The sequence below is a fragment of the Tenrec ecaudatus genome, chromosome 7 (genome assembly GCF_050624435.1).
Source record: "Tenrec ecaudatus isolate mTenEca1 chromosome 7, mTenEca1.hap1, whole genome shotgun sequence".
Classification (NCBI taxonomy): Eukaryota; Metazoa; Chordata; class Mammalia; order Afrosoricida; family Tenrecidae; genus Tenrec; species Tenrec ecaudatus.
The window spans coordinates 86185445-86212375 of record NC_134536.1 but is presented as its reverse complement, the minus strand read 5'-3'; the positions used below and the strand labels follow the sequence as shown (position 1 = coordinate 86212375).

General features: G+C 42.8%; 1 protein-coding gene across 3 annotated transcripts; it reads right to left on the bottom strand.

Annotated features, from left to right (window-relative positions):
- Window positions 1–204: 204 nt before the first annotated feature.
- CNR1 (cannabinoid receptor 1) lies at window positions 205–26931 on the bottom strand. Of its 3 annotated transcripts, none has more exons than XM_075554788.1 (2): window positions 26639–26931; window positions 205–6126 (listed from the first exon to the last, which is right to left on the bottom strand). In XM_075554788.1, exon 2 carries the CDS (start codon window positions 6061–6063, stop codon window positions 4645–4647), a length of 1419 nt encoding a protein of 472 aa, XP_075410903.1. In that variant the 5' UTR covers window positions 6064–6126; window positions 26639–26931; the 3' UTR covers window positions 205–4644. The 3 variants fall into 3 exon arrangements, with proteins under 3 accessions (XP_075410903.1, XP_075410902.1, XP_075410901.1); XM_075554787.1 differs by having other exon boundaries at window positions 26695–26931; XM_075554786.1 differs by lacking the exon at window positions 26639–26931 and adding an exon at window positions 25924–26517.

Below are 26931 nucleotides of genomic sequence, written 5' to 3'. Positions count from 1 at the left end.
CCTTTAATGCGTAAATGATGGTTTTTGCATATTTTTCTTACTTAACAATGAATGTATCAATCCAATAAGTCCATGTCTCTAAAAAGTCTGTTTTATTTAAACAAATTGTTTAAAAACTCTTTTTAATAATGAAATCCTCACTGTGTTAATATTGGACTATGAAATAAAGAATCCAAAGGCTTAGGTTCTTCATGATCATCTAAAATTTTTATTTAATTCCAGGTAACTTTGGACACTAGACATGATGGGGAGTGTTCTCTTTGAATAAATAACAGTTTAATTACATCATTGAAATAAAATATAGTGTGGGCTTAATACATTGCAAATATTACAGAAGTACTACCTTGCTATAGTAATTTAATGACTGAAGCTACATTTAATAACAATCTTACCAGTACTTGTGTACACAGTATTATACAGATTACTAACAAAGATATCGCAGCAGTTGCAAGGATGTTACCAGCTCAACAAACATCTAACAATACAATATTCTTCTAAGAGGAAAAGTAATCATGTTAGATTTACAGACAATAAAGAAGTATGTTTTCCACTTGAAACATTGGAAATAAGAATCCCGATAATTGGTACGTTGATTCCTATTATTACAAGGAAAGGTTTCCTTTCTTGAGGGCTCTGATCTCCAGCAGGCCTAGTATTCTAAGTTCCAGGAAGATAGGTAGATAGCTTTCAGGATGCCACAGCAATGAAAAGAAATTCTCCTATCTGAAAATTACTGATTTGTAAGCCACCTCTCAAATGTCTCACTTCTTAAAAAACAAACAAACCTATTTACATACATTCAGCCCAAATCAGTAGATAAAATGTTTTGTCTATATTACAATAGGCATTGTCAACATTTCATCAGAAGGCCGGTGCAAGACAATTGTTAGTAGCCATTGCCCAGCAGTTAGGAGACCTTAAAATATCATACAAATATACAGTTAGATTTTGAGAAATCTTATTTTGTGTGTGATATCGGTGGTGTCTTTCACAGGTGTGGAACGGCCGAAACTAATGAACAGGACAGTAACCAGATGCTGCTCGTGCAGGCCCCCGTTCTCATCTGGTGGCCGGACCCATTCCCTGCAGAGGTGTTGGGCTAGCAAAGGTGTTCTTCTCACTGCCGCAAACTCACAGGAGCACTTGGCAATCTTCTGAAGAGACTTATCTGTTGCTTCTCGAAGATCCATTTTTCTTTTACATATACTTCATATGTAATGAAAAATGAAAGGTCTGGGAGAACTGCCTTCCTTGTTCGCGTAGGACTGAAGGGTTCATTACTTTGAAGTAACTGGGGATTTGGCCCTTTCTGGAGACGTATGTGATGGTAAAATGCATGGTCAAGACAAATATCTTATCCTCAAAAGAAGGTGGGTATGGTAACTATAATGTTGGTCCTTATAAAGCTTACTGAAATTTAAATTATATTTAAATGAATGGATCTAATTAAAGGTCTAATTAATGAACGATACTAATGAATGGTAATTCTAATGAGTTTATTCATTAGGGACAACATTTTAGTCACTTGGGTTAGGAAATGATATTAAAAATGTCAAAGTGAATGTTTTTAAAATGAAGATGGTATAACACAGAGATGATGGTATTTCAGATATTTCTTAGAATATCAATAAGCACCAAGTTTAGTGCTATCAGCCCCTTTGTCCCTTAATGTATTAGATATAATTTACATCATGAAAGCACAACACACTATAAAATCTACATTACATACATACAAAAACAGTCCCAAAAATGAATCTTGAAACTTTTCTACCTAGAACAAAATGTTTATCTCCACCAGTCCTTCTTAGCTGTGAAAAAAGACACACACACACACACACACACACACACACAAACCTTTTTGCCCCATAAGTGCCTGGTGGGCTCCCAGATGTGTGGGTGAATCCTTAGCGAGCTTCAGGACAAAAGACTGGCAATTCTTAAATGGAAACAAGACCCTGGTGAGGTTGTTTTTTTGTTTTGTTTTTGCAAATAAGTTTCTATCCTAGAAAACTTTCTAGTCCTCTAACATCCTGAGATCAGCCCTGGTGGTACAGTGGTTGAAGCGCTCAGCTGCTAAGGAGGTCAGCAGTCAATTCAAATCGACCATCTGCCCTGCAGCCAAAATGATGGGGCTACCTGCTTCCACGATTATCGTCTTGGAAACCCTTCGGGGAAGTTCTTTCCTGTCTTACAGGGTTGCTAGGAGCTGGCAACCACTGGATGGCAGTGAGGCTTGGTAGCATTCTGAGCCCTCCTCAGCATCTCGCAGAGAGGGAAAAAAGAGGAGTCATCAGGTGAAGTCTGCTCTCTAGAAATGGACAGGTGAAAGGCATTCCAGCTCGGGCCAGAGACCACTCAACCTTAGGCCATAACTTGCAAGAAGAGGCATTCTCTAACTAGAGACCCCAACACCACATGGCGACTTCTCTTCATGCTCGGCAGGTCTTGGGGTGCAGTAGCAGTCACAATTTATCCCAACAAAGAATGTGTGGTGTGTAACAGCTGTCGGGGTTAAGTGACTTGCTAAGATGTATTAATCAGTCCTTCCTTCCTGAAAACGGGGCTGGAATTCTGAGCACCACTGGCACCATTGAAAAGTCGGAGGCTGGGCCTAAAGAGAAAGGTGCATTCATAGTTACTCTTTAGCAGCTCTTCCTACCCATGAGCAGAGGGAAGTCCACAGACTTAGCCAAGGCAAGTCAGGGGCTCAGCTGCCAGTCAGAGCACCCGGTGAAGCACGGGAGCAGTCGTTCATCAACTAGGTCCCAGCCGCCCAACCGCCAGTGTCAGCCCTTCTTGCCGTTCACTGCCTCATCCACTGCCCAAGCCAGCCTCCTTCGCCACATGGCTCTGGCCTAGTCTTACTGTCACATGCTGCATTCTGACTGCTCAAGATCTACCCAGCTGCCATTGAGACTGCTCTCACTCAGGATGGCCTCCGGGCGTTGGAGCAGAACTGCGCTCCACGCGGTTTCCAAGGGTTGATTTTATTAGAGGTGCATCACCACGCTTTTCTTCTGTGGCACCCCTGGGTGTCCTGGAACCCCCAACCTTTTGGTTAGAAGCTAAGCCTTCACCACTGGCAACATCCAGGAATTCCTCACTATCTATTGTTTCACTTGAGCAAGGGCCCCACTACTTTCCATGCACAATCGATAGGTTTTATAGTTTGTCATTCTTTTTTCTTTCTTTTTAAGAACCCCCTGCATCTGTAATGAATTACATCATGCTTAAGAGCCAGAACACTTCCATTTCCCAGCGTTCACACTTAGATGCAACCCGTCACTGGAAAGTTTGTCATTGATGACTCGCTGCTACACCCTCCTTTTAACACCTAAAGATCAAGTTAGCAATACTTAACCCAATCTCTTCGAGGAGAGAGGGGACTTGGCTTCCAAACAGTCAGTATTTTTATCACCAAGATTTCTGGAAGAACTCAATTTTGGAAACTGAATTCATGTGCAAGAGCGCAGCAAGTGATACAGTTTACACTTGGTCACAGTTTTCTCACTTTATGACATTACTGTAACAGTTAGAGAAGAGAAACACACACACACACACGCACATTTATATTCACACACAGCATAATTTTTTGGATCCAGACAATACTTCTCCTCCACTTACAAAAATAAAACAAAGACTGTTGTCTGGCCACCCAGGCATAAGATCCACATTTACCTGGAATGTAAGAACACAATACTCTGCAAGTAAACAGCAACTGCACAGTGAGAACAATATACATTAAGATTGACACATGCTGTCTTAAGAGGTCCAGTACAAGCTAAAGACTAAGGAAAGTCAGAGATATCAGCCAAGAAAGTCAGCGTGCCTTCTTTCTTCCAATCTGATTTTAATCCATTACCAAGAGAAAGGGTATCGTCCAGAAGTTAAGTGTCTTCTTGTGACAATTTTAAATGTCAATGAATTGAGCAGAAAAGTTGGTTGAGTATAGTCTTCAAAGTCCTAGGTCAACAGAAAAAAATAAACCTTTATGGGAATTTCTATGTCAAATTTAACAGCCATTTGACCATATACTAAGTAAGGTCTCTAAAGATACTGTGTAGGGAATGAAAAAGAGGGATTGGCATACATCCACTGGTTTTTTTCCCCATTGTTTTTCAGTTTAGCTGAACTAGACAGATATAAATACCACATCGTAAACATGGAGACACCTCTCCTAGAACACAGCACATGTTACAAAATAGCTCTACTTCAGTACGGGGTAACTGTGGCAAAAAAATGGACACCTGTGATACTGTGGACAATTACATTCACATTATCTTGAGACTGAAGGTTACAGTGGCATTATTCAACTGATGGCATCTCCTGTGGGCACTCAGACTTCAAACTGCATAGCCAAAGGTGTTCCTCCGTCGGCAGATTCCGAAAGACCTGTCAGCCGTTGAAGCAGCCTTGTCGGTCGCCTCACCGTACACCCTTGGGGAACTTCCTTTGAGCGTGGGAATTGTCGAAAGTCAGGGAATCCATAAGTGAACATGGGCGCCATCACCGTGTCACTGAGCATGGTAAACTTAAAAATATAACCGATGAGACGACAGACTCCTCTAGGTTTTGAGGAAAAAACAAAACGAAACAAAAACAACCCACGGGTTTCACTTCCTGGGCTGCCAGCGAAGCGCCGGCTCACAGAGCCTCGGCGGACGTGTCTGTAGACACAGACATGGTCACCTTGGCGATCTTGACCGTGCTCTTGATGCAGCTCTCTGCGGCTCTGTGAACACTGGCCGCGTTGCTGGCGTGCTTGTGCAGGCAGTCCGAGTCCCCCATGCTGTTATCCAGAGGCTGTGCGGTGCCTTCGCATGACGGGAACATGCTCCGGAAAGCGTGTCTCAGGTCCTTGCTCCTCAGAGCGTAGATGATGGGGTTCACGGTCGAGTTCAGCAGGCAGAGCATACTGCAGAAGGCAAACACCGTCTTAATGAGCTTGTTCATCTTGCCGAAGACATCGTACACCATGATCGCAAGCAGAGGGCCCCAGCAGATGATTAAAACCACCAGGATCAGGACCAGGGTCTTGGCGAGCCGAATGTCCATGCGGGCTTGGTCCGGCCGAGTCACCTGGACCTTGCCGTCCTCAGATGTGTGGATGATGATGCTCTTCTGGGTGCCGCGCTGGATCATTCGGACCGCGTGGCTGTGGGCCTTCCAGAGGATGTACATGTAGGCGTACACGATGAAGAGCAGCAGCACGCTGGTGACCCCGATCCAGAACATCAGGTAGGTTTCGTCGATGAGTGGGAAAATGTCCGAGCAAACGGACTGCAGTTTCTTGCAGTTCCAGCCTAGGAGGGGCAGCACGGCGATCACAATGGCGATGGTCCACATCAGGCAAAACGCCACCACGGCCTTGGGCCGAGTGACGATCCTCTTATAGGCCAGGGGCCTGTGGATGGAGATGTACCTGTCGATGGCCGTCAGAAACAGGCTGCCCACGGAGGCGGTGAAGGAGGCCGTGACTCCGCCTAATTTGAACAGAAACACGTTGGGGCTATCTTTGCGGTGGAACACGTGGAAGTCCACGAAGCTGTAGACGAAAATAACGCTGCCCAGGAGGTCCGCCACCGCCAGGCTGCCGATGAAGTGGTAGGACGGCCTGCAGCGGAGGCTGCGGGAGTGCAGGATGACGCAGAGAACCAGCAGGTTCTCCAGAACAGTGAAGGTGCCCAGCGTGAGGGACAGCACAGCAATGGCCAGCTGCTGGCTGGGGTTCAGGATCATGAAGCACTCCATGTCCATGAAGTTCTCCCCACACTGGATGTTCTCCTCGTTCTCCTTGTAGGATGAGAGCGATTTGTTGTAAAATTCGGTAATGTTCACCTGGTCTGCTGGGACCAACTGGGAGTTGTCGCCCGCAGTCATCTTCTCTTGGAAGGGACTTCCCCGGAAGGAAGTTAAGGGGAATTTCTGCGGGAAGTAGCCTAGTTTGGAGGCCATGTCGCCTTTGATGTCTTCGTACTGAATGTCATTGGAGCCCACGTAGAGGAGGTCTGTCGTGATGGTGCGGAAGGTGGTATCTGCGAGCCCATCCAGGACCGACTTCATCCCCTCCGTCTTCGATTAGGCCGATCTCAAGATGACGTGGTGAGGGGCCCTCAGGTGGGAACCCTAACGGGAAGGAAAGCACATACGCGGAATCATGAGAAAACCAGGAGGATGTAAGCAGACCACGTAAGCCAGGAGCATATTACACACACTCCTGGAAGCGACCATTGTGCCACCTCACTCCTTTCTGTGAACAGAGGACCAGTTCTCGGAGGTTCAGCAAACAAAACGGGTCAGTCACTTGGAAGACAAGCCAACCATCATTCATTTCTTAAAAGTTAGAAGCATTACTTGGTGTCTATAACAATAAAAATGATTACCAAAATCAGTATTTCGCCGATGTGGCAGCATACCAGAAACACGTTCCTTACAACACCTGTGTCCTCTGGCGTTATGCCACCACGAGCGCGTGCTCGGACCTCGGAGCCTGACGGGCAAGCCCAACCCGAACTCCCTCATGAACTGCCCTGTGCGCCGCTGAGGCTAAATCTTTATGGAAGTTCAACGCCTTCTCGTTCTCCCACAGAGCAGCTGCTGCTTTTGAACTGGGGTTAGCAGCCAGACAAATAGCCCCCAGGCCGTCAGGGCTGACAGAGGAAGGTCAAGGAGTGTTTCTCAGGAGTTGCATGCATTTGATGGTGGTTTGAGAAGTGCTAACCCCCGGCTTCTACTGCTATGAGCACGCCACAGAGCGGCTCCATGCTGGTGGGTGGGGAGACTCTACTTCTCCCACATCTCCACTCTGGAAGACTTCTCACCTGTCACGTAGATGAAACTAGATGTGTAAGACAATGAGCACGACAATGTCACATGAGAAATTGGATTGTGTTGTCTAAGTGTCAAATGTCAAGAGGAAGGAAGAGACTGTGCAGAGCTACATAAGCCACGGTGGACAGATCTGGATTTGAGTCCTGACTCTACCAGGCAAGCTTCTTTAAGGAGGAGACTGGAACATAGCTGACACCAGTCAAGAAAAATTTCCCAGGGCACGAACTTGCACTGAAGTTTCTGGGAGACTTGGAAAGAAGGACTGCCCAATTAGCAGGGAACAGGAGACAGGGTGGATGGTGCTTATGGCTTTCCCTGGATACAGCCTTTCAAACAAGTATGACAGGATGAACATGCAAAGTTTAGGGGATGTTCAATACTACACTAAGGAATTTGGTAGATTTTATGATTTTAAATGTGAGTTAAAATGTGATTATTAAGCTCTTGATTTAAAAATTTTAATTACTGACCACTATATGTGGTAGTTACATAATTTCATGTCAACTTATAGGCATGGCCTTCTCATGAGAATTCTGGGAGTTTCCTCTCTTCCTCCCTGGAGGTGGGAAAGACTTGATGTTTTGCCTTCCTGTTGACAAGCCACATGGAGCCACGCTAATGGCAGCCAGGGCCCTAGAGATGCTTCCACCACCACTGGATCCACAAGACTTTCCATCCACAGGTCTGTGATCTTCCTGCATTCAGCGTCACTGCATGTGTTGTGTTAGTCTAAAAAGGAATTTATGGACTAATATCAGACATCTGGGCTAATATCAGACCTAGGGCTTTGATCTGGACTGGGCTGGGATGTTTTCTTACTATACAATTTATCTTTGATATGAAGTTTCCTCGTATACATATATGTGTCTCTTGATTTGTTTCTCCAGTAAACCCAGACCAATGCACCATAATAATCAGTTAGGATGCAGAAATAGGAGAACAAAGCCTAACATCTAAACCAGTTGCCCAGTGCTTCCTTGATTTAACATTTCTCTAGAGTCCCTAGCTTCAGCCTGCCTCCCACAGTTAACTCTCAAGTATCCTTGGGTTTGCTTTCCATCAATCTGTCTGTCTGTTACATCCGTTCTCACAGCCCCATCTTTTCCAGAATCTATCCTATCTGCCCCACAATGAAGTAATTCCTGATGAGTCAACTCTGTTCCTTACAAATTTGTTTGTTAGAAAATAGCAACAGCAACCAGCGGAGTTACGTTCAAATGGATGACTTCCACCCACAGTCAAAGGGACACAGAGACAAGTAGATGTGTGAGAGAGAGCTATTCTGCACAGAGCTTCAGTGTATCTTCAAACATACCAATTTGCCACTCAGTCTGATCAATTAAAGACATAACTTACCCAACCCACAGAAGATGACTGGCTGCTCTCAGATCAGACAATCCGACTTGCCCACCTGCCTCCTTTCCTTCTGCCCTCCCTCTGCCTGAAATACCCATTTCCAAACTTTCTGCCTAATAGATTCATCTTTCAAGACCTAGTCCCAGTGTTACTTCCATTCCTGTGACACCGCCCCTCCTCCCACGTTCAGCCCTCTTTTAAAGGCCTCATCAAATCATATAATAATGAGTACAGGAATGATTATCTTTTATTCTATGATTTACAAGCCTGAGAATAGGACAGCCAAAGAGAGAGGGAGCCGAGGGAAGACTGGCTCCCTTAGAGTTCTGAAATGTTCACAGAAACCTAATAAAGTGGCAGTCGAATTTCATTAGCTGGTTCATTAAAACAGTTATTTAATACTATTTACTTGCCTTTGCCTAAAATTAGAGGAAAGAAAGGTAATTATCTCAATGGGTATGTATTTGACCTAAAAACCAAAGCTTGAATCTATATTTTCAAGTAACTACTGGGAGTCATTCTGTGATCTCTATTCCATAAGTCATTGTCCCCTCTAGCTAACCAGTCTTCTGCCTCGGAGACACAAAATATTTCTTGTGGCTCATTCCAGAGATATCCATGCATATTTAAACAAATACATATGCACTGTTGTTGTCAGGTAGTGTTAAATCAGTTTTGCTCATAGAGACTTTATGTGCAACAGAACGAAACGCTGTCCCGTCCTGCACCAGCCTCACAATCATTGTTATGCTTGAGCTCATTGTTGTAACCACTTTGTCAATCCATTTGGCTTGCCACATCTTCCTCCTTTCCACTGCCCTTCTGCATTACCATGAGGTCCTTTTCCAGGGCCTCGTCGCTCCACACAACATGTCCAAAGTGGAAGATGAAAGAAACCTTACTGCCCTCGCTTCTGAGGAGTATTCTGGCTGTACTTTTTCCAAGAGAGATTGTTTTGCTCTTCAAATACAATGAAGATAATAACATACAAAGACATACATACAAAGACATCCTTCAACATTGAACAGCTACCTTAAGGATCTGTTGGATCAATATGACCAGCATCAATATGGTCAATATGACGAGTACCCTACTGACCGAGATTTTTGGCTATTATAAATACCCTGAAATAATCTACCTTCCAGGACAGCATTTCTCACACTGCTTACAGTATTGCAGTAACGTAACTTACCTTAAACCCTTCTTTCTTGGCTTCTACAATCACTAAGTCTTGCTGATTGTCCCCTTTTGTGAACTTTTAGAGTGATCCTGTGCAGATGGCAATTGGAGCCATTTACATGTATGGATTTATTTATTCACACCGTAGTCCTATGAGATGGATGCTCCAATTATTCCCATTTTACAAATTGAAGGCATTGAAAGGGTGGTTTTCCATTTACACATAGCTGGTAAGTGAGCGCGTTAGGGGGTCTCTCTCTAAAGCTGCGTCCTATCCAATGCAAAGGAAATGCAAGCCACATATGCAATGTAAAGCTTTTCAGAAGCCAGGTAAAAAGACAAAAGGAAAAGGTGAGATAAATTGAATACTGTGATTTCCCTAGCGCAATATATGTATATATTTGATCACTTCAAACGTGGTACTTGGGGGTGATAAGGATGACAAAAATGCCTGCATAGAATTGCTTTGAAAATTAAGTAAAAGAATGCGTGTAAGACACTTAGCATGGTACCCAGCACAAAAGTGAGTCTTCAATAAATATTAATTTTAATCATTCTTAAGGCCTGATTACTCGTCACCATATACTCTTCATGATGATTCAATATAATTTATTATGCTACTCAGATCAGATGTTGCTTCTTCAATTTTGTCTCAGCACGTCAGACCGAAGCAAATAAAATATACAGACATAGGAGAGGGAGAGGAAACTTTACATGAGTGTTCATTATATTCAGTTCCATGAGAGACTCATTAAATTATTATGACAATTTCGTCATGTGTTTACTTTAAAACCCATTTTACAGATCAAGAAATGGAGGTCATTAGATGTTAAGTAAATTGCATAGACTAGGCTGTGTTTGCAGCTAAATCCATGCCCGTCAAATTCCAGGGTCCTTGCTTTGGAGCTTTACACATTCTTTGTAAGGACTAAAAATCACTAGGGTCGAACTATTTGCATCTTTATTATATTCAAGACTTCTAGCCTCTTAACAAAATAGTAATTACGACTACCGCCTACTTAGTCACTAGTCCCTGTCCCAGCCCGTCTAGGTAAATCTGCCTACTGGCATGGTCCCAAGGATTAAAATTTTAGTATTTGGAAAAGCTGCAAAGCTTCTTCAGTGAAGACAAAGTATCAGACTGAGTAATGCAAAAACATGTGTTCCTGTGATTTACTCTATATTAAGATCACCACATATGTGATCATAATTTTCCCTTTTAACGTGACCAAGCATTTTCATCAAAACAAACTAGCTTGTTAAAATCTGACCCAGGTATGATGTGGTTATGAGTTGTAGAGTAATATCAATCTGACATAGGCCAATTTTAATTAGAGACTATAGATTAAAATACATGCATTGTGAAAAATTCAAGGACTTTGGTAATGTCAAAACATCACTGTGTATAAGTTATTGTAAGTTAATGGGATCAAGGCAGGAAAGCTGTTTTCTGCATTTTTATAAACTTTCCCTTTATTTCTATATTTGGGTTATTACAGTCACTTTTACCTTATTATTGTTTTTCACTTGATCTTGGCCAAAAGGCCGAGAAGCGATGTTATTACTGTTTTTCACTTGATCTTAGCCAAAAGGCTGAGAAGCGATGTTATTATTGTTTTTCATTGAGAGTTTTCTTTGAGAGTTTATTAGTAACATAGTTTAAGCATTGGGGGATGCAGCTTCCATTTATTTGCTTTTGTTTGTTATGGGAAAATCATAATTGGAAATGTCTAGCAAGATGTGCAGATACACCTGTTAAAGAAGCAGTTGGCTTTTATTATAGTTAGAGAAGTGCAGTGAAATTTCAAAAGCATGTTCCTAGAGTTCCACTTTAAAAAATATAACCAACATACTCAAGTAGTCTAAGGTACAAATCATGTCTTTTAAACAACAGTAATTTTAAAAATCTGTGAGCTTTTTTTTTTTTTAAGAAAACCCTTCAATTCTGAAATTTTGTCATTTGCTATTTTGTCATTTTTTTATATGCACATTTACTTCCCTCTTCCAATCATCTCATCGACTAGCATCCCAGGGTACCATCAAGGGAATTTGATGGACACAGGAGCAACTAAACACCCGTCGTCATAGAACTGACTGTGACACACCGTAACCCAGGTATGTCGGAGCAGAACTGTGCATCATTGGTTTTCCAATAGATGCCTTTTCAGCCTCTCTTTGAAGATGCCGCTGGCTTGATTCAAATCGCCAGTCTATTGGTTAGCAGTTGAACCATTTGCCAAGACCCCAATAGCAGCAACGTAAGGTTTTAGGAAACGTTGAGTCCATGCCTTTGTGTCTATAACCACTATGGCTGTAAATCACCCATGGACTGGCTAGACAGAGTATAGAGTAAGCTATCAAAATAAGGCTTCAAATAGAATTGGAGCTATTTCTAAATCAGTATAATTAAATAGCATGCTATTTTAGTTTGATTGCCCCATTAGAGAACACTATCTTTAGCTTAGAAAGACATTTCAACGATCTATATATTTATCACTGTGGCGCCTAGAGTTCAATATTCATGGGACGTTCTTGTCTGGGGAGCCCCTCTGGGGGATATGCAGTAGACCAGCATTTACATGATGTTGGATGTCCCATCCCGAAAGGCAGAAAGCCTACTGAAGGCATCAGTAGGGTTGGTGCTCCAGAATAGAGTTGCAGACTGTGCAGGCCCCTACGCTCCTGCTCAATTATTCTAAATGTATGCATTTTTAAAGGAAGCAATACCAAGCTTGCTGTGCCTAAATTGATAGGAGGGGCTCTAAGCCTTTGTTGATTCCCACTGTTGTCCCTCCTCTGTTGGCTCTGTTGTTCTGCTAGAAGGACCTCATTGAAGAGCCTTGTAAAGGATGGTGATGTCATTGGTTGTATTTGTTATTTTCCCTCAATTGGAAGCAAATCTAGTTTCGACTAATTTGATGAACAAAACAATGACAACAACAAAAAAACTGAACTATACGTTGCTACTATAGTTTTCTAAAGTTAGTAGGCAAATTTTTAATTGACTCTGAAAACCATATAAAGTTTCAATTGTCTTCAGCATACCTGGCAGATACCACAGGGCAGAATCAGAAGTGATGCTCCACTACAGCTGAGTGAGAAATTGAGTCATTTCTGATTCTCAATTAATCATTATGATTTAGGCAGTTTTTAAGTAGTTTCACCAATTTCCCCATCTTTTCTATAGCAAAGTAAAATAAAGTATCGACTTAATTATCCCAGTAATTCAGGGAAAATACTTCATCTTTCTTCCTTGTATTAATGTCACCTCCGTTTCCTGTATATATAAGAAACTTCTATGATACTAGTAATAGTTGGTTGGCTTTAAAAGGTTTAGCTTTTCATATCTTTTGTAGCACAGAATAAAAGTTACCAAATGCACCCTTTTTTCTGGTTTATTCTGGTAGATTTTTTCATTAAAATATATCAATATGAACTAAATAACATTAAGACACTTATAAAGTTAAGCTGCTGTTCAAGTTCAATTTGAAGTGTTCCTAATGACAATGATATAATGTGAAAACGTTTGTCAAAACTCAAAGATTTCTTGGCTTAAGAAAACACCTTTATAAACTACACTGACTGGGGTACTTACCATCAGGTGAAGATGCTGTCATGAAGGAAAACCTAATCCTTTATGATATGTTCCATTTACCATTTAATTTTGTTCTGCTGTTTAGAGGCTTCCGACTACTAAGTGCCCTTGCCCTGCTGAGAGAGAGAACTTTGCTTCATAGGCTGGAAAGTACAGTAAGTAAGCATGATTGAAACAGCCTTGCCCTAAGTTCGAATCTACAGTGTTCACTTCAGTAGACGTCACGAGCCTTATGCATAAAACTTCTTAAGAGTGACTGTGTTGCATATGCTTTAGTCGCTACAAAGAGGGAGTGGAATCGGTTACAGATCTCAAAGGCAATAGCTGAAAGTGTGCTACGTGTTGTTCAACGTGTGCAGCATTCGTCCCACACTTTCTTCTCCCCTTGTCCATCACCAAAAGGGCATTTTCCTTCTTTGATCCTCTGAGCATACAAATTAAGTCCTGCTAAAGTCTTCTCTTGCCTGTCTCAAATCTCACCCAGTTTAGGCAAATGCCCAATAGAGACAATCCCAATTCCTAAATATTTTCATTGAGAAGTGTTTGAATTTTTGGTTTGTGCCAGGGATTGCGTGAAATTCTATTATGCTCCCTATTGTAGACTTGAGAAAAATGAGGCATAGAGAGGTCAATGCTTTGTCCAAGGTCAACCAGAGGGAACAAAATGGGACTTCAACCCGGGCTGGCAAAACTCAAAGTCCTTTCGCTTAAGTCGAAGGGCTGGCCAATCTTTCCGTTTTGAGGGAGAAAACAAAATTAACTGCCATAGAATCGATGTCGGCTCATAGTGACTCCCTGTGGGTTTCCAAAACTCTATTTACAGGAGTTAGAAAGCCAGTCTTTCTCTGGCAGCGCAACTGGTAGTTTCAAACTGCCAACCATGAGGAGTGCTGGCGGTGCTTTGTGAAAATAAGGGAATAAATAATACATGGCAATTTTACTCAACGAGCGACTGAAACCTGGAGGAATTACTGACAGCAGAATCTTGCCTTCAGCATCTGCAAATCACTCTAGCCCTGAGCTCTTCACGGGCAGCAGTGTGGCCAGTGACTTACAGCCTGAAGTCCTCTTTGTTTGTTTGTTGGGTTGTCAAATGAGCTGCGGTGGCACTGCTAGCTGCAGGGTTAGCTGTTCAAAACTACTAGCCATTCCACGGGGGAACGATGAGGCTATCTGCTCCTATAACATTTTACAGCCTCGGAAATCCTACATAAGATCACCGTGAGTCAGAATCAGCTAAAGGGTAGTGAGTTTGTTTGTCTACTTAGGTTGACAAATAATGAGGAGCTCTAGTAGTGCAGTGGGAAAGGGACTTAGCTGTCAACCAAAAGGTCAGCGATTCAAACCTGCCGGTCACCTCAAGGGGGAAAGATGAGGCAGTCTGCTTCATAAGATGACAGTCTGGTAAACTCTATGGGGCAGTTCTATTCTGTAATACAGAATCTCTCTGCATCAGAACCAACTTGATGGCTGTGGGTTTGGACTGACGAATAATGAAACTACATCATCGTTACCACTACGCTTTAAATTAGTAAAGGTTTGTCCCCTCGCCTTGCCTACATTAGTCACAAGGACCAGCAATCTGTTTGTGTTGGTGATAATGACATTTTCCATAAGACTAGTGAGGAACAAAAGAAAGCTCCTTCTTTAGGTAACAATGGGGATGAAAGCTATAAACATCCATTTCCTGTGTAGAGAAATTCAAGTTCACTTTAAATAACTCAATTTTCCAAATGACCAGTGTGCTTCTCCCGCACCCCGCCCGCCAGAAGAGTGTCTGCACACAGTTCCGAACTTCTTGACGAGACTTGGAAGTCAACAGAAAAAAATACTATACACCCCTTTAGAGTTCTGTGATAGTTAAGGTTTTGTGTCAATTTGGTTGGGGCAAGACTCAATAGTTTGGCAAGTAAGAGTTCTTAATTCCCTACAATGAGATCTAACACAATGTAATCACTTACATAAAGACATCTGCTATGATAAACCATAAATTGAAAGAAAGTTGGAGCATGATCTGCTTCCAATATAAGTGGACAGTGGGAAAGCTTGCTTTGCTTTGAGCTGGTTGTGGATTCTGCATCTGGCTTGTTAACCTCTGCTTCTTTGGACTTCAGCCAATGACCTGTCATGTCGCCGGCTGCTGACCTTGGACTCATTAAACGTTGGGGCCAGAAGCCTGACCTGCTGATGTTGGATTCATTTGTCTTCAGCCACGAGTCTATCATCTTCCTGTTGATGTTGAGTTTAACAGCCCCTGCAGCTAAGCAAGTCAGGAGAAGCGTTCAGTCTAACTTCTGACCCACGGACTTGGAACTTGCACAGTCTTAGGATTTGCCACCTTCTATGAGTCATTTTCTTGACACGCTTTCTCTCTTAATTTAAGCTTATACATATATAAACTCCATCGGTTTTACTTTCTAGCAAATCCAGCTTAAGACAGGCTCTGACAAGTGATCGTGTGTTAGAGATTTCTGGTACTACATGGCTGGTGGGTATAAAGTTATATCAACCCTCGGACGCTTCATTTAACACATTTGTGTCGAGCACATACTCTCTGCCTCGTGCTATACACATTATATTCCAGCCCATTAGCCTTTACCTTTCCGGCGATGCTGCTGGCTATCAGACTTGCTTTCAACTCGTAGCAGACATAGTCTGCTCCACAGGCTTTCTAAGCTATCCTTTTTCACAGGAGCCATTTCGCCAAGTCTCTTTCCCAGAGGGCTGAGTGTGCTTGAAGTGTCAAGAGTTCTGTGAGCAGCTGAGCCATGGGGTGACCAGGGTTCTCTTTCGGTGATGTATTACCCACAAGGAGGCAAATAAAATGATTCTCCATTCGCCTCTCTCCCACCCTTTCAGGTGACAGAACGGAATCGGTTATGAAAACATATAATAGCAGAGTGATGTTTAAACAAGGAAAAGTACATCCCCTTTAGATATATGCTTTGCGGTCTTCTCCCAAGGGACATAGGTGCTTCCGACCTTGAATGCCTTGAGGACAGGAACTCACCTTCAAGGGCAGTGGTCCTCCACCTTGCTGATGCCGCGCCCCTTTCATACAGTTCCGCACGGTGTGGTGACCCCAACCATACAATTATTTTTGTTGCTACTTCATCACTGTCACTTTGCTACTGTTATGAATTGGTCAACCCCTGTAAAAGGGTCATTTGACCCCTAAAGGGGTCGCGACCCACAGGTTGAGAACCAGTGTTCTATGGGCTTGTGTGTCCTCTGCCTGACTCCAGACCCAGAGCTGGTACTCAATACGTGTTTACTAAATGAATGTTGGTGTGTGTATGCAGCATGGCTGGTCTAACTTAACAAAATGACTTGTAAATGTGGGTTACTTTCCTTTACATAGCTCATTTGTATGAATCTTGATCCATACAAACCTCCATCTGGGGGGAAAAAGGCTAGATGTAAAAAAATTATATAAACAGCATCAAGATTATTGACTGTAGGATCTCTTATCCATTATAATATGGGAGTCATAGTAATTAGACAAGTGGAATTTATGGAAAAAGACCAGATATTTAGTTTTTATTCCAATTCTTGTTCAGCCTGGGTGTGTACCATAACTCAACCTGCTTAGTGACATATCAATGACATTTAAAAATCTCTTTGTGACGTGCACAGCTGTTAAGGAATTCCAATTACAGACTGTTGATAGACCTTTAAAGCGACTGTATGAAAACGTTATTATAGTGGACATTTTCTTTCCCCTAAATGCACTGATCTTTTTGAAATGAGTTTCTCCACACGCAAGAGTATTTTCCAAACAGCCTGTCAAGAGAAGTCATGTGAATATTCAACCACTAGGTGGAGTGGCTTCTGTAACCCCAGGAATCAATTCGTTAGTCTACTCCGTGGACATAGTTCTTGCTTTGACTGGGCAATTTCTCCTCCTGCTACAACATTTGAGGTATTTGACAACTCAGTTAATTAAAAAATCAATAAGGAAATATGTTAAGGAAAAGACAAAAGTTATTACTACAGCTTACCAAAACTAAATTTCTAATTGCATTTCTGGGGCAAAGAATGAAAAATAAAAATTAATTATGAGTATTTGCAATTCTGTCTCAAGAACGTGAGAATGAGTAGAGGAACGTATGTCTATGAAAACAAATGATATGTTTATGCCAAGATGGCTAAAGATGCTGAAAGATAGTAGAGAGGTGTCAGGAGCCCCAACCAACGCTCATAGCAAACTCAACTCATTTCTATTTTATGAAACAGTTGGCTTTGTATGTTTCAAATACAAAATCACCAACACAGGTCATAACTCTCTGATGAAAAAGAATGGAAAATAGTTTTCTATTATTATGGGAGCTAAAATGGAATATTTCACAGGAGAAGTGAGTATTTGTCCAAGTACTTCCTACAAATTGAAGACATGATAGCTTCCTGAATAATTTAATTTCTTCCCTAGCATGCTTTCACTGGAAAAAAATTTAAAATAAGGTGTCCATCATTGTGTAAATCCAGGTGTCCCTCCAAACATTATCTTTAAAACTGTATAAAACAGATAAATAAAACTAGGTCCTATGTATCACGTACTTTAGCTGACATGTTAAATATAAATTTTTCAGAGTATACTAACAAAGAAAGATATATACAGAAAAATGTGTTTTCATGATGCAAATAACTATAGACATATAAAACTTAAAGAATTAGAATTCAGAAGAAATGCACAATATACTTTGGAAGTGTAGTTTTGATGAAGAAGTTAGCATGCAAATTGGATGCACCTACTGAATGTTTATGCCATGGAAACGCAGGTAACTCTATTGTATTCAATATTCAAGGTCAAGCCATTAGAAGGATGCTCTGATGCATTTCTGAGACTGAACTGTGGAGCTGAAAGGCTTTGGGGAAAAATGCATGGTGAAGATTTGGGAAATCAGTTAGGTGGTGGTGGGCTGGAAATTGTAGTGTGCATCTTCAAGAGCAGCGAGAGAAGTCACACAGTGGTTTTAAAGTTCGTGCAGGTTCACCCCATGGGCAGTGGTGGCTCTCAAAACATGGTCTTTGAGCCAGCAGCTTCAGTATTACCTGAGAATTCACGGACAATGCAAATTCTTGAGCTCCATCTGAGATCTTTGGGTCAGAAACTCTAGAGTTGGGTGTAACTGTTTTCTCACAGTTTCCAGGTGACTCTCATGCATTCTAATGTAGAATGCTGCTACAGATTACTGAGGTCCACAAAAGGACTAAATGTGGGGTGTTAGGGAAAGAGAAGACATCGAGTTCAGCTGAAGAAGTCAGGTTAGGAAGGAAGAAAGAATATTCTATGAGCTGTGGTTAGCAGCCAGAGCCTATACATGCAGCGCAAAACTGCTCCCCAGGCTTTCTAAGTTGTAACTGTTGGGAAGCAGAACTCCAGGTCTATCTTCTGAGGTGTCTCTGGGTGGGTTCCAGCCACCAAGAGTGGTCCAGCACCTCACAGTTCTGCGACCCCGGGATGCTACACTGTGAGGGTAGGTTTGTAAACCATTGAAATGGATTGGAAAAGGAGCCTGCTCTTGAGCATGTAGGCCCTACTGGAGATATTCAAGACCAAAGTAGCTATAGTTGGCTGGAATAGAACACTGCAGTCCAGCCTGGAAACAAGCATAAGGAGCAGGGCATCTCTCATAGGTTTTCGGTCTACGATTCTAAGCCTCTCTGAACTTTTCCTGAAAACGTACTGTTACGTTGTCCGGCAAAGAAAAGCCTCCAACACAATACGTACGGACACAGGACTCAGCTATAAAAAAAGATCCTTAATTTTACTCACGTCTATGCAAAGCTGCACGGGCCAGCTAGCCATTTCTTTCCACACCATGATGGCACTGTGGGTTAGACACTAGCCTGCTAATGAAAGGTTGGTGGATCAAGTCCACCAGCAGCTCTGCAGGAAGAAGGCGAGTCTGTCTGTCTGCTCCCATAAAGACTTACAGTGATTGGAACCTACATAGGGCCACTATGAGTGAGAACTGACTTAATGACGGTGGCTGAAGGAACTCTTGATTACGTACCCTAACAGAGCAGGAAAATTCAAAAGGAATGAACATTCCAGTTTATTTTCTCCTACTTGCAAGTGTTTGCTTCTGGATCTTCTTTCCCCTCAAACCATAAAATAATGTATCACAGGCGATTAACCCAGGAAAGAACTAAAATGGAAAATTTGCAATAGGCCCAAATAATTCAGCTCTTCTGTTAATTATCTTATGGAATTGCCCAAGTGACTATGGCATTTACTTATACTGTTTAAAGCTGGTCAGCATCTTTCAAAAATACTAAAAGTTATAAGTATGGAAATGTGTCCTTAAAGCATTTAAATGTATGACTCTGGGCGACTGTTCCCTAATTATTTCATCAATAAAAATGGACCATGGATTACTCATTACTCATAATTAGTTTCCTTAGTCGAGGACTAAAATCATTCAAAGGGCTCCTTTGCTTTCTTTTTTGCTTGCCAGAAGTTAGATGTCATTTCCCAAAAGAGTTCTATATTGTCCAAAATCAATTTCCCCACATATGAAAAGACACAAAATTCTTTGGACAATCTTTTACCTGCTTTGGTTATGTGTTAAACAATCTTGTATTCCTTTTACTTCACATATATACTGCTTCCTCACCACAACTTGTACAAAAGTTAGACACACTGTACAAATTCTAGTAGCAATCAGGCTGAAATGAGTGGAAACTCGGGTCCACGTACCCAGCCACACTGCAATGAGCGCAAATACTCAGCTCAGAGTGACATTAAATTAGGCCAGTTTATAAACAATGCATTTAGTTTTATAAAGAACAAATAAAGTTGATTTAGTTTTAAATGTAATTGAATTAAAAGCAAATAGCAATGATGGCATAAAACCCAAATATTTTAGGCAGATTGATGTTGGTGTACCTGTTAAGCATCTTCCGTGATCTCTTGACCAGTTGCAAGCAGTGCTATAAACTCGTTAGCACAGATTTCCATATGTAAGGTAGAAATTTGCTGTTTTAAAGTCAGTGCTGCCCTGGAGCTCTTTAGAGTATTGACTGTTCTTTGAAGCCTGCAGTGCAGCTGATCTAAATCAGTGGCATTTGCAATTGCCTCCTATGCATGGGAAAGTGGGACACTGGGTAGGAACCCTAAGAAGAATTGGTGCATTTGAATGCTGGTGCTGGAGAAGAATCTGAAAAGTCTCATTAACTGCGAACAGGACACACCAATCTGTCTGGAGGAAGCACGGCGAGAGTGTTCCTTAGAGACAGGAATGAGGAGGTGTCATCTTACATACTTTGGACATGTAAGGAGAGGCCAGTTCCTAGGAAGGACATCATGTTTGGTACATTCGGTGGGCAGCAACAAAGAGGAAGTCCTGCAAGGAGATGGGCTGACCCCGTGGCTGCAGCGATGGCTGCACGGACGCACAGAAACCATGGGCAGGAGGTCCTTCTTGAGGCCCAGGGCCCCATGCTTTGGTTGGAGCTCACTCCATGGCACCTAGCAACTCACAACAGCAACATACTAGAATATACCACCAATGAAGGCACAAAACTTCTTATTGCAACTCAATTAGCAGAGCTAGTATTGATGGCGATTTTCCTCTCTAAAGATGTGGTCTAAAGAGTCTAGGAGTCAATGAAGGGAGAGGGACACCTTCCCTTGCGAACATGAACTTTGAAAAAAATGCAACATTATTATATTTCAATTACATTTAAATATATTACTAACTTGTGCAGGGAGGCCTGGTGGTGGAGTGCTTATGTGTTGGGCTGCTAACCTGAAGGTCAGTAGTTTGAAACCAGTGGCTGCTCCATGAGGCAGAGACTAGGCTTTTTATTCCCATAAGGAGTTTGGATTTTGGAAATCCACAGGGGCAGTTCCACCCTGTCCTACTGGGTCACTATGAGTCAGAAACGGCTCGATGGCTGTGAGTCATTTTGTTTTTACTAACATGTACAGTTTGTGAATGTAGTTGTCAGTGTATCAAGCTACCACAACAGATTGCATTGCAAATCTATGGTTTCTTGGTTTATTTTAAACCCCAAACCACCAAGATGCTGCGTTGTCCATTTTAAGAAAGTGGTTATCATTTTAAGTTCCAAAGTTAAGAAAAATAATGAAATGAAATCTGCTACTTTGAGTTTATGATAATAACAAGGACTCACCTTTAAAGAGACTTTTAGTGATAATCAAATCTCCATTCAACTAACCCAAACTCTGAACAATTAGGAATTTTAAAGGATGGGAAAATTCAGACATTAGACACTAAAATATTATACTCTTAGGGAAAAAGTATTTGCCATTTGTGTCAGGAGAAAAGGAAGCTTAAATCCCTTTTGCAAAATGTACAAAATCTGTTAGAAAACTTATTCTAAAACACAGAATACCCAACAGTAGAGAACAATGGACTGAAGAGAGTTAGCTAATACACAAAGATCTCCAGCACACATACTCCAAACAAAAGAAGTAAACAAATAGGGGAGAACTCTGAACACGTCCTGAAAGCACAGGTGTGAAAATTTCTCCAGATGGGGCTCGAAGAGAACGATTGGTATTTCCCCCAACAATTGCTATGTCAGGCTCTACCGGGCCCACTGGCTCAGGTTTGATGACTAAACAATTCTTCCCTCAAAAACCCATCTAAACTCAAGTTTGAACCTCAATATTTCTCTGAACAGTTAGTATTGCCTTTAGAATAATTAGAGACTTGCTTGCCACAATCTACCCAAATGACTTTTTTTTAACTAAAAAGAATTCTAAAATGAGTACTTAACAATCTATGTGGCAAACATATGGAAAGCAGCCATGCAAACTACAGCAGGAATATTATTGTACACGCAATTCTCCTGAAAAACTATTGTAAGGAACCTGTATGTCAACATGAGGCACCCTCTTTAGTGAAGAACTATGACCCAGGAAAGCGCTTAGTAAATGTTTTATGGTACGAATTAGACGTGATCACACTGCTTACTTTATGCAATGGCTCTGACCTATTACTACTGATATGTCACCTACATACTTATAATCTAGGTGAGTGAGTTTGAGGCAGAAGGTCATCAAATCATATAAATTTTAGCAAGAAAGACAATGAGGAAACACTACAATGTTTTCCTTCTTCTTGATCAATTTCTTATAGTCTTAACTTACTGGTGATTGCATTATAAATTGTAATCAATAGAAAATATAACTATGTTAACATGCACTTTGGGATACATTAAAAACTTGGATGTTTCCTTCCAATTGGTGTGGACCCTGTGGTGAAAATTTTGTTCAACCCAACACTATTGATCATAAAACTATCATTGAATATGCTTACACCTATCCTGACATCTTTATAAGACACATAGAATTCATGAGACTGGAAAGAATTTCCACCTGTCCCAGAAAACAAGACCAGCCTTATTTTGATCCAAAGTTGGTACTTCCCTTTCCCTTGAAGCACAGCTGCTGATTTAAACATTGACATTTCCACAAACTTGTGGCATTTATTTAAAATCAGAATTGCTGGTTCCAACTTATAAAGGCAACATAGCTATGCGTTTTTGTGATGATATACTTCTATGAAGAAGTTTGTTTATGTGTATGTATGTATGAACATGTTTATATAGTCACCTAAAATTATGCAGTACATAATTTTATGTCTTCTGAATGACATTCCTTGTTCCTCTTGTTCTAGAGAATATTTTGGAGAACTCCAAATCGATTTGAATTATAAAGTTAATCATATCTAATCTAAGAATATTATAGATAAGTGAATTAAATTGTTATGAAGGCATTAAATAGCAATCCAGTGGCAAAGTGTTGAATCCCCCACTGCTCACAAAACAGCATCCATGCGGTTATAGTAACACAAGGTTAATGATTTTATAGAAACAAATTCAATAGGTACAAATTAGGAAAGAGATGGGGATTCAGAGGGGAAAATGTGGTTAAATTTTTGTTAATAGAAAGTCCACAGATTGGTTTATCTGAACTGATTTCTTCTTATTCTTTAACTTCTTTACCCATCTCCGGTCACTAAGAGAAACATCCACAGAGTTTGCAATCTCTGGAAACCTTGATATGCAGAATGTAAACCTCGGCCTCTACAGTTTTGCAAGCAATGTTGGGTCCAGGTTGTTTCTGAGTCAAAACAGACTTATAAATAATTTAAACCCGAAGGCTGGTTTCACTCTAACTATTTGTCAGCTCAATTAGAAAATGATGAATACAAAAATAGAAGAAACAGACTTACACTGGTGGAGACATGGCATCCTTTCTAGCAGGGAATGAAAGCTCTCATCTGTGTGCTTTATGCAACTGAGCTGACATAATTACCCCCAGCGTAACAGGCAGCAACCTGAAGGACACGCTCCATCTCACTAACCAAATTCAAAAAGCAGTAACCAAATCTCATTCGACTAATCATGTGCTGTTAGGTATTTCCAAATTCTATTTCTTACTCTTTTATGCTTTTGTTTTTGTTTTTGCAGTATTCCTGGATAGCTAATTATGGGAAATAATCCCTTTCTCTATTAGGCCAACTGTTTTCTGCAAAGAAACATTTGGTAAGCCTGGTGAACTATAAACTGCGATTACAAGTTCCATTTCATAATAGTTTATTCTTACCCAGCCAAGTATCCCCATGCTAATTCCATGCACCAATAGGCAAGGCAACCAAGGAGCCTGTCTACATTGCCTGGTGGTTAATGTTCGTTCTGAGTCAAAGCAAAGACGAATGGCATTCGATTGTTTTGAGAGTGTTTTCCAGGCTTCGCCTTAGTAATTAATAAGCTGACACTGCATACTAAATACTTATCAACACAATCAATGGGGCTGCTTCTTTCTTGAGAAAATAGGTAAACCAACTCAAGGAGTTCTCCTTTGGAATAGACTGCTATGTGCCACAAAGCTACTGGTCCTTTTGGAGAATATCATTTCCAGCAGCTTCATCTGGGTAACATTTAACAATTTCACTACTTTAACATTTTGAAATGCCAAAAAGAACACACTGATCCTGCAGCTAGGCTTATTAGAGAAGAGCAATCTCACAGGCGAGACAGAGAGGAACACAGTCCCTGGGGAAAGGGTAACAGAAAAAGACAAAAAAACGTGGATAGCAAACAAACCCAAGCACAAGTCCAATGTTAAGACCTCATTTTCCCCAGAAATTATGACTTTCTACACCAACCTCAAAATATCAGCGAGGGCTTATTGCAGGAGTCTACCACAGTGTTCCCCCACATATGACATACTGATGCAATGCAAAGGTGAGGGTATGGATACAGCCACTTTACCCTCCTAACCACACATATGCGCACATAGCACTTTTGTCGTAGAGAGGTTGAAACTGGGCATGTCCACCCTGTGCCATTGTTTCATCTCCAGAGACAGGAACACAATGAGCCCTCTCCCCACCGACACCTGACACCTGTCTCATCTAAGAGTTCTCTTCCCCTGACGTGGGAGGCATCTTTGAAACAAAGAGTTCATTTACAGTAAGTTCTCCTGATGACCTAAAATGGATTAGTTTTTAAAACCACATCCAACATTAAGCCTCTTGCCCAGCCTCTTGCCCAGCCTCTTGCTACAATGCTGCTAAATAACTGCCTGTAGTGTGTTAAGCATTCTGGGGGTGTGTGGATTCTGTTCGTGTGTGGATATTGTCAGGAAATCATTAATCTCACTTAAGAAACTGTGTATATGCCTCTTATTTTGATCAAATTGCTCTTAGCTGAGTTAGAGAGGGGGGAGGGGGAAGAGGACCAAGAAAAGAGAGAGAGAGACAGAGAGAAAATCAATCCGTATATCTTCCCTGGAAAACTGTCAGTAGGGTGGGATTAGAAAAGCAACACTTTAAATCAGAGAAAGCCCTGTGGGAACCTTAAACATTGGTTGGTCTGAGCATCTCAATAGTGTGCAGAGAGCTTGCTGTCAGTGGTGGCACCACGGATACTAGATGTCCACTGAGTTCCTGCCAGGAGACTGCCTTGTCTCCATTGTTCAAAAGATATTCACTTGCAATACAAATGAGAAGTTATGAAACCAATAAAGATCTCTTTCAACACCTTTAAACCCAGAAGACCCATTCTGATCTTTTCTTGGGTTCAATACTGAAGAGGCTTAATCTACCACGCAAGCAACAACAAAGGCAAGAATGCCAGTGATTTGAAGGGAAAAGATGGGAAGCAAAACGGTTAATAGGTTACTCAATATTTTTGCTTTCCTCCTCGGTCACTTTAAAAGCTTTGAGAGATAAACAATCTCTTAGGATGACAAACATGCATGTTGCTTTTAAACTTCCGAATGGTCAAAGGACAGTCTCACGTCTAGCGCAGCAAACACATTTGCATTCGGGAGGTGATCCGTTTATGCCTGATAGCCTTAGCAACAGAACAAGTCTTTTTAAAAAATAAACTTTACTCATCTAATCGTTAAGTTCTAATGGCTAGTTTTGAATTGAATGGCCCCATCAACGTTCAAATCTAGGTATTAGTTAAATGCACATTCGTTATTCTTCAAAGAAAAGTTACATACATATTGATTCATATATGCACACACATACACACATATATGAAGTTTATTATTTGGCATGCATTTTCTTCTATGACAGGTAGTATTTTACTTTGATCAGTTCCACGGTTTGGTGCATAGACAATGTGTTTCTATGCGAAGACTTAGTTGCTGGTAAGGTTCAGAGGCAGTAAGCATCAACTCAAGCGCCTCGTTTCCAAACACACATATTACACATTCTCTCCAAACAGACATCAGTGCACACCGAGAGCCAGGTGCGCACACATTCAAGAAATAGTAAATGGTCGAAATCTTCAGAAGTGACCATTAACAGGCTGGGGCCATACCGTTAAGTAAACATCGACGCACGATTCGCTCCCACGGAATAACAACTCAAGGAAGGACACTTTGGGGCCACACTGGTCAGTCCCGGAGAGGGCGGGAGGCGGAAGGGGGGAAAAGTATCCTTCAACGCAACTCCGTCAGGTCTTACCCTTCACATCCCCTAGTCCTCGGGGGAGACGCTCCCTCGGCACCTGTCGCCCAGAGCAGGGGCTGGCTCTCCGTTAGGACGAAACGCGTCCCAGACCCCAGCGGGCAGCGGAGGCGCCCCGCCCGGGCCAGGGGCAGGCACTGGCGCCGGGGGAGCCCAGCAGAGGCGGAGGCGGCAAAGAAGTGGGGAAGGAAGGGGTGGCAGCAAGAGTGGCGGGCGGGAGGGCGGCGCCAGCGCCTGGGCGCGGGCGAGGCCGGGTGGGTGGAGCGGGGTGTGCCTCCGTCGGTCGGTTGGTCGGTCGGTCGGTCAGTAAGTCAGTCGCTGCGCGCCGCCGGCGCGGCCACGTCCCCTGCCTGCAGCGCCCGGCGCCACGGCGACGGGGGACTGGCGCCCCCCTCGCGCTGGCCGCCGCTGAGCCTCGCCCCGGCACGGGGCTCCTGGCTGGGTATGGTCGCCCGCCGCGCCGGGCCCGCCGAGGGGCTGCCAATCTCCGCTCGCCCGGGCGCCTGCCGCCGCGCCCTGCTCGCGCTCCGTCTCTGCCTGGCTCGCGCTCGGGTCCCATTTATGAAGCGCGGTCCCATCACGTGTTAATGAGCCTTTGTCCTGCCCTGGCAGCGGCGGCGGCACAGACCCCGCCGAGGGAGCGGCGCGGGGAGGGACCGAGCGCGCGGCACGGTGCCCGCGGCTCCAAACTTTGCGGGCGCGGGGGGCTCACCGCGACGCCAGCCCCGGGGCCAGAGGGGACCAGGCTCTCCAGTCGGCGTCACCTACTTCTCTTCCGCCTCCTCCGCTGTCCTCCCCGGGGGGTAAGGGGGGGCTCCCTCGGTCACGACCCGGCTGTCCTCCCAGATGCCCTCACACCCCGGCGGGGTCAAGAAGGGGCGCGTGCCAATGCCGCCCCCAACTTCTGGGGCCATTAATCACGCGCGCCGTGCCCGCGCGCGGCTCCGACGTCCGGCGCGGGGGTCACTTCTGGGGCTGCGGGCGCAGCCCGAAAGGCGGAGGGGG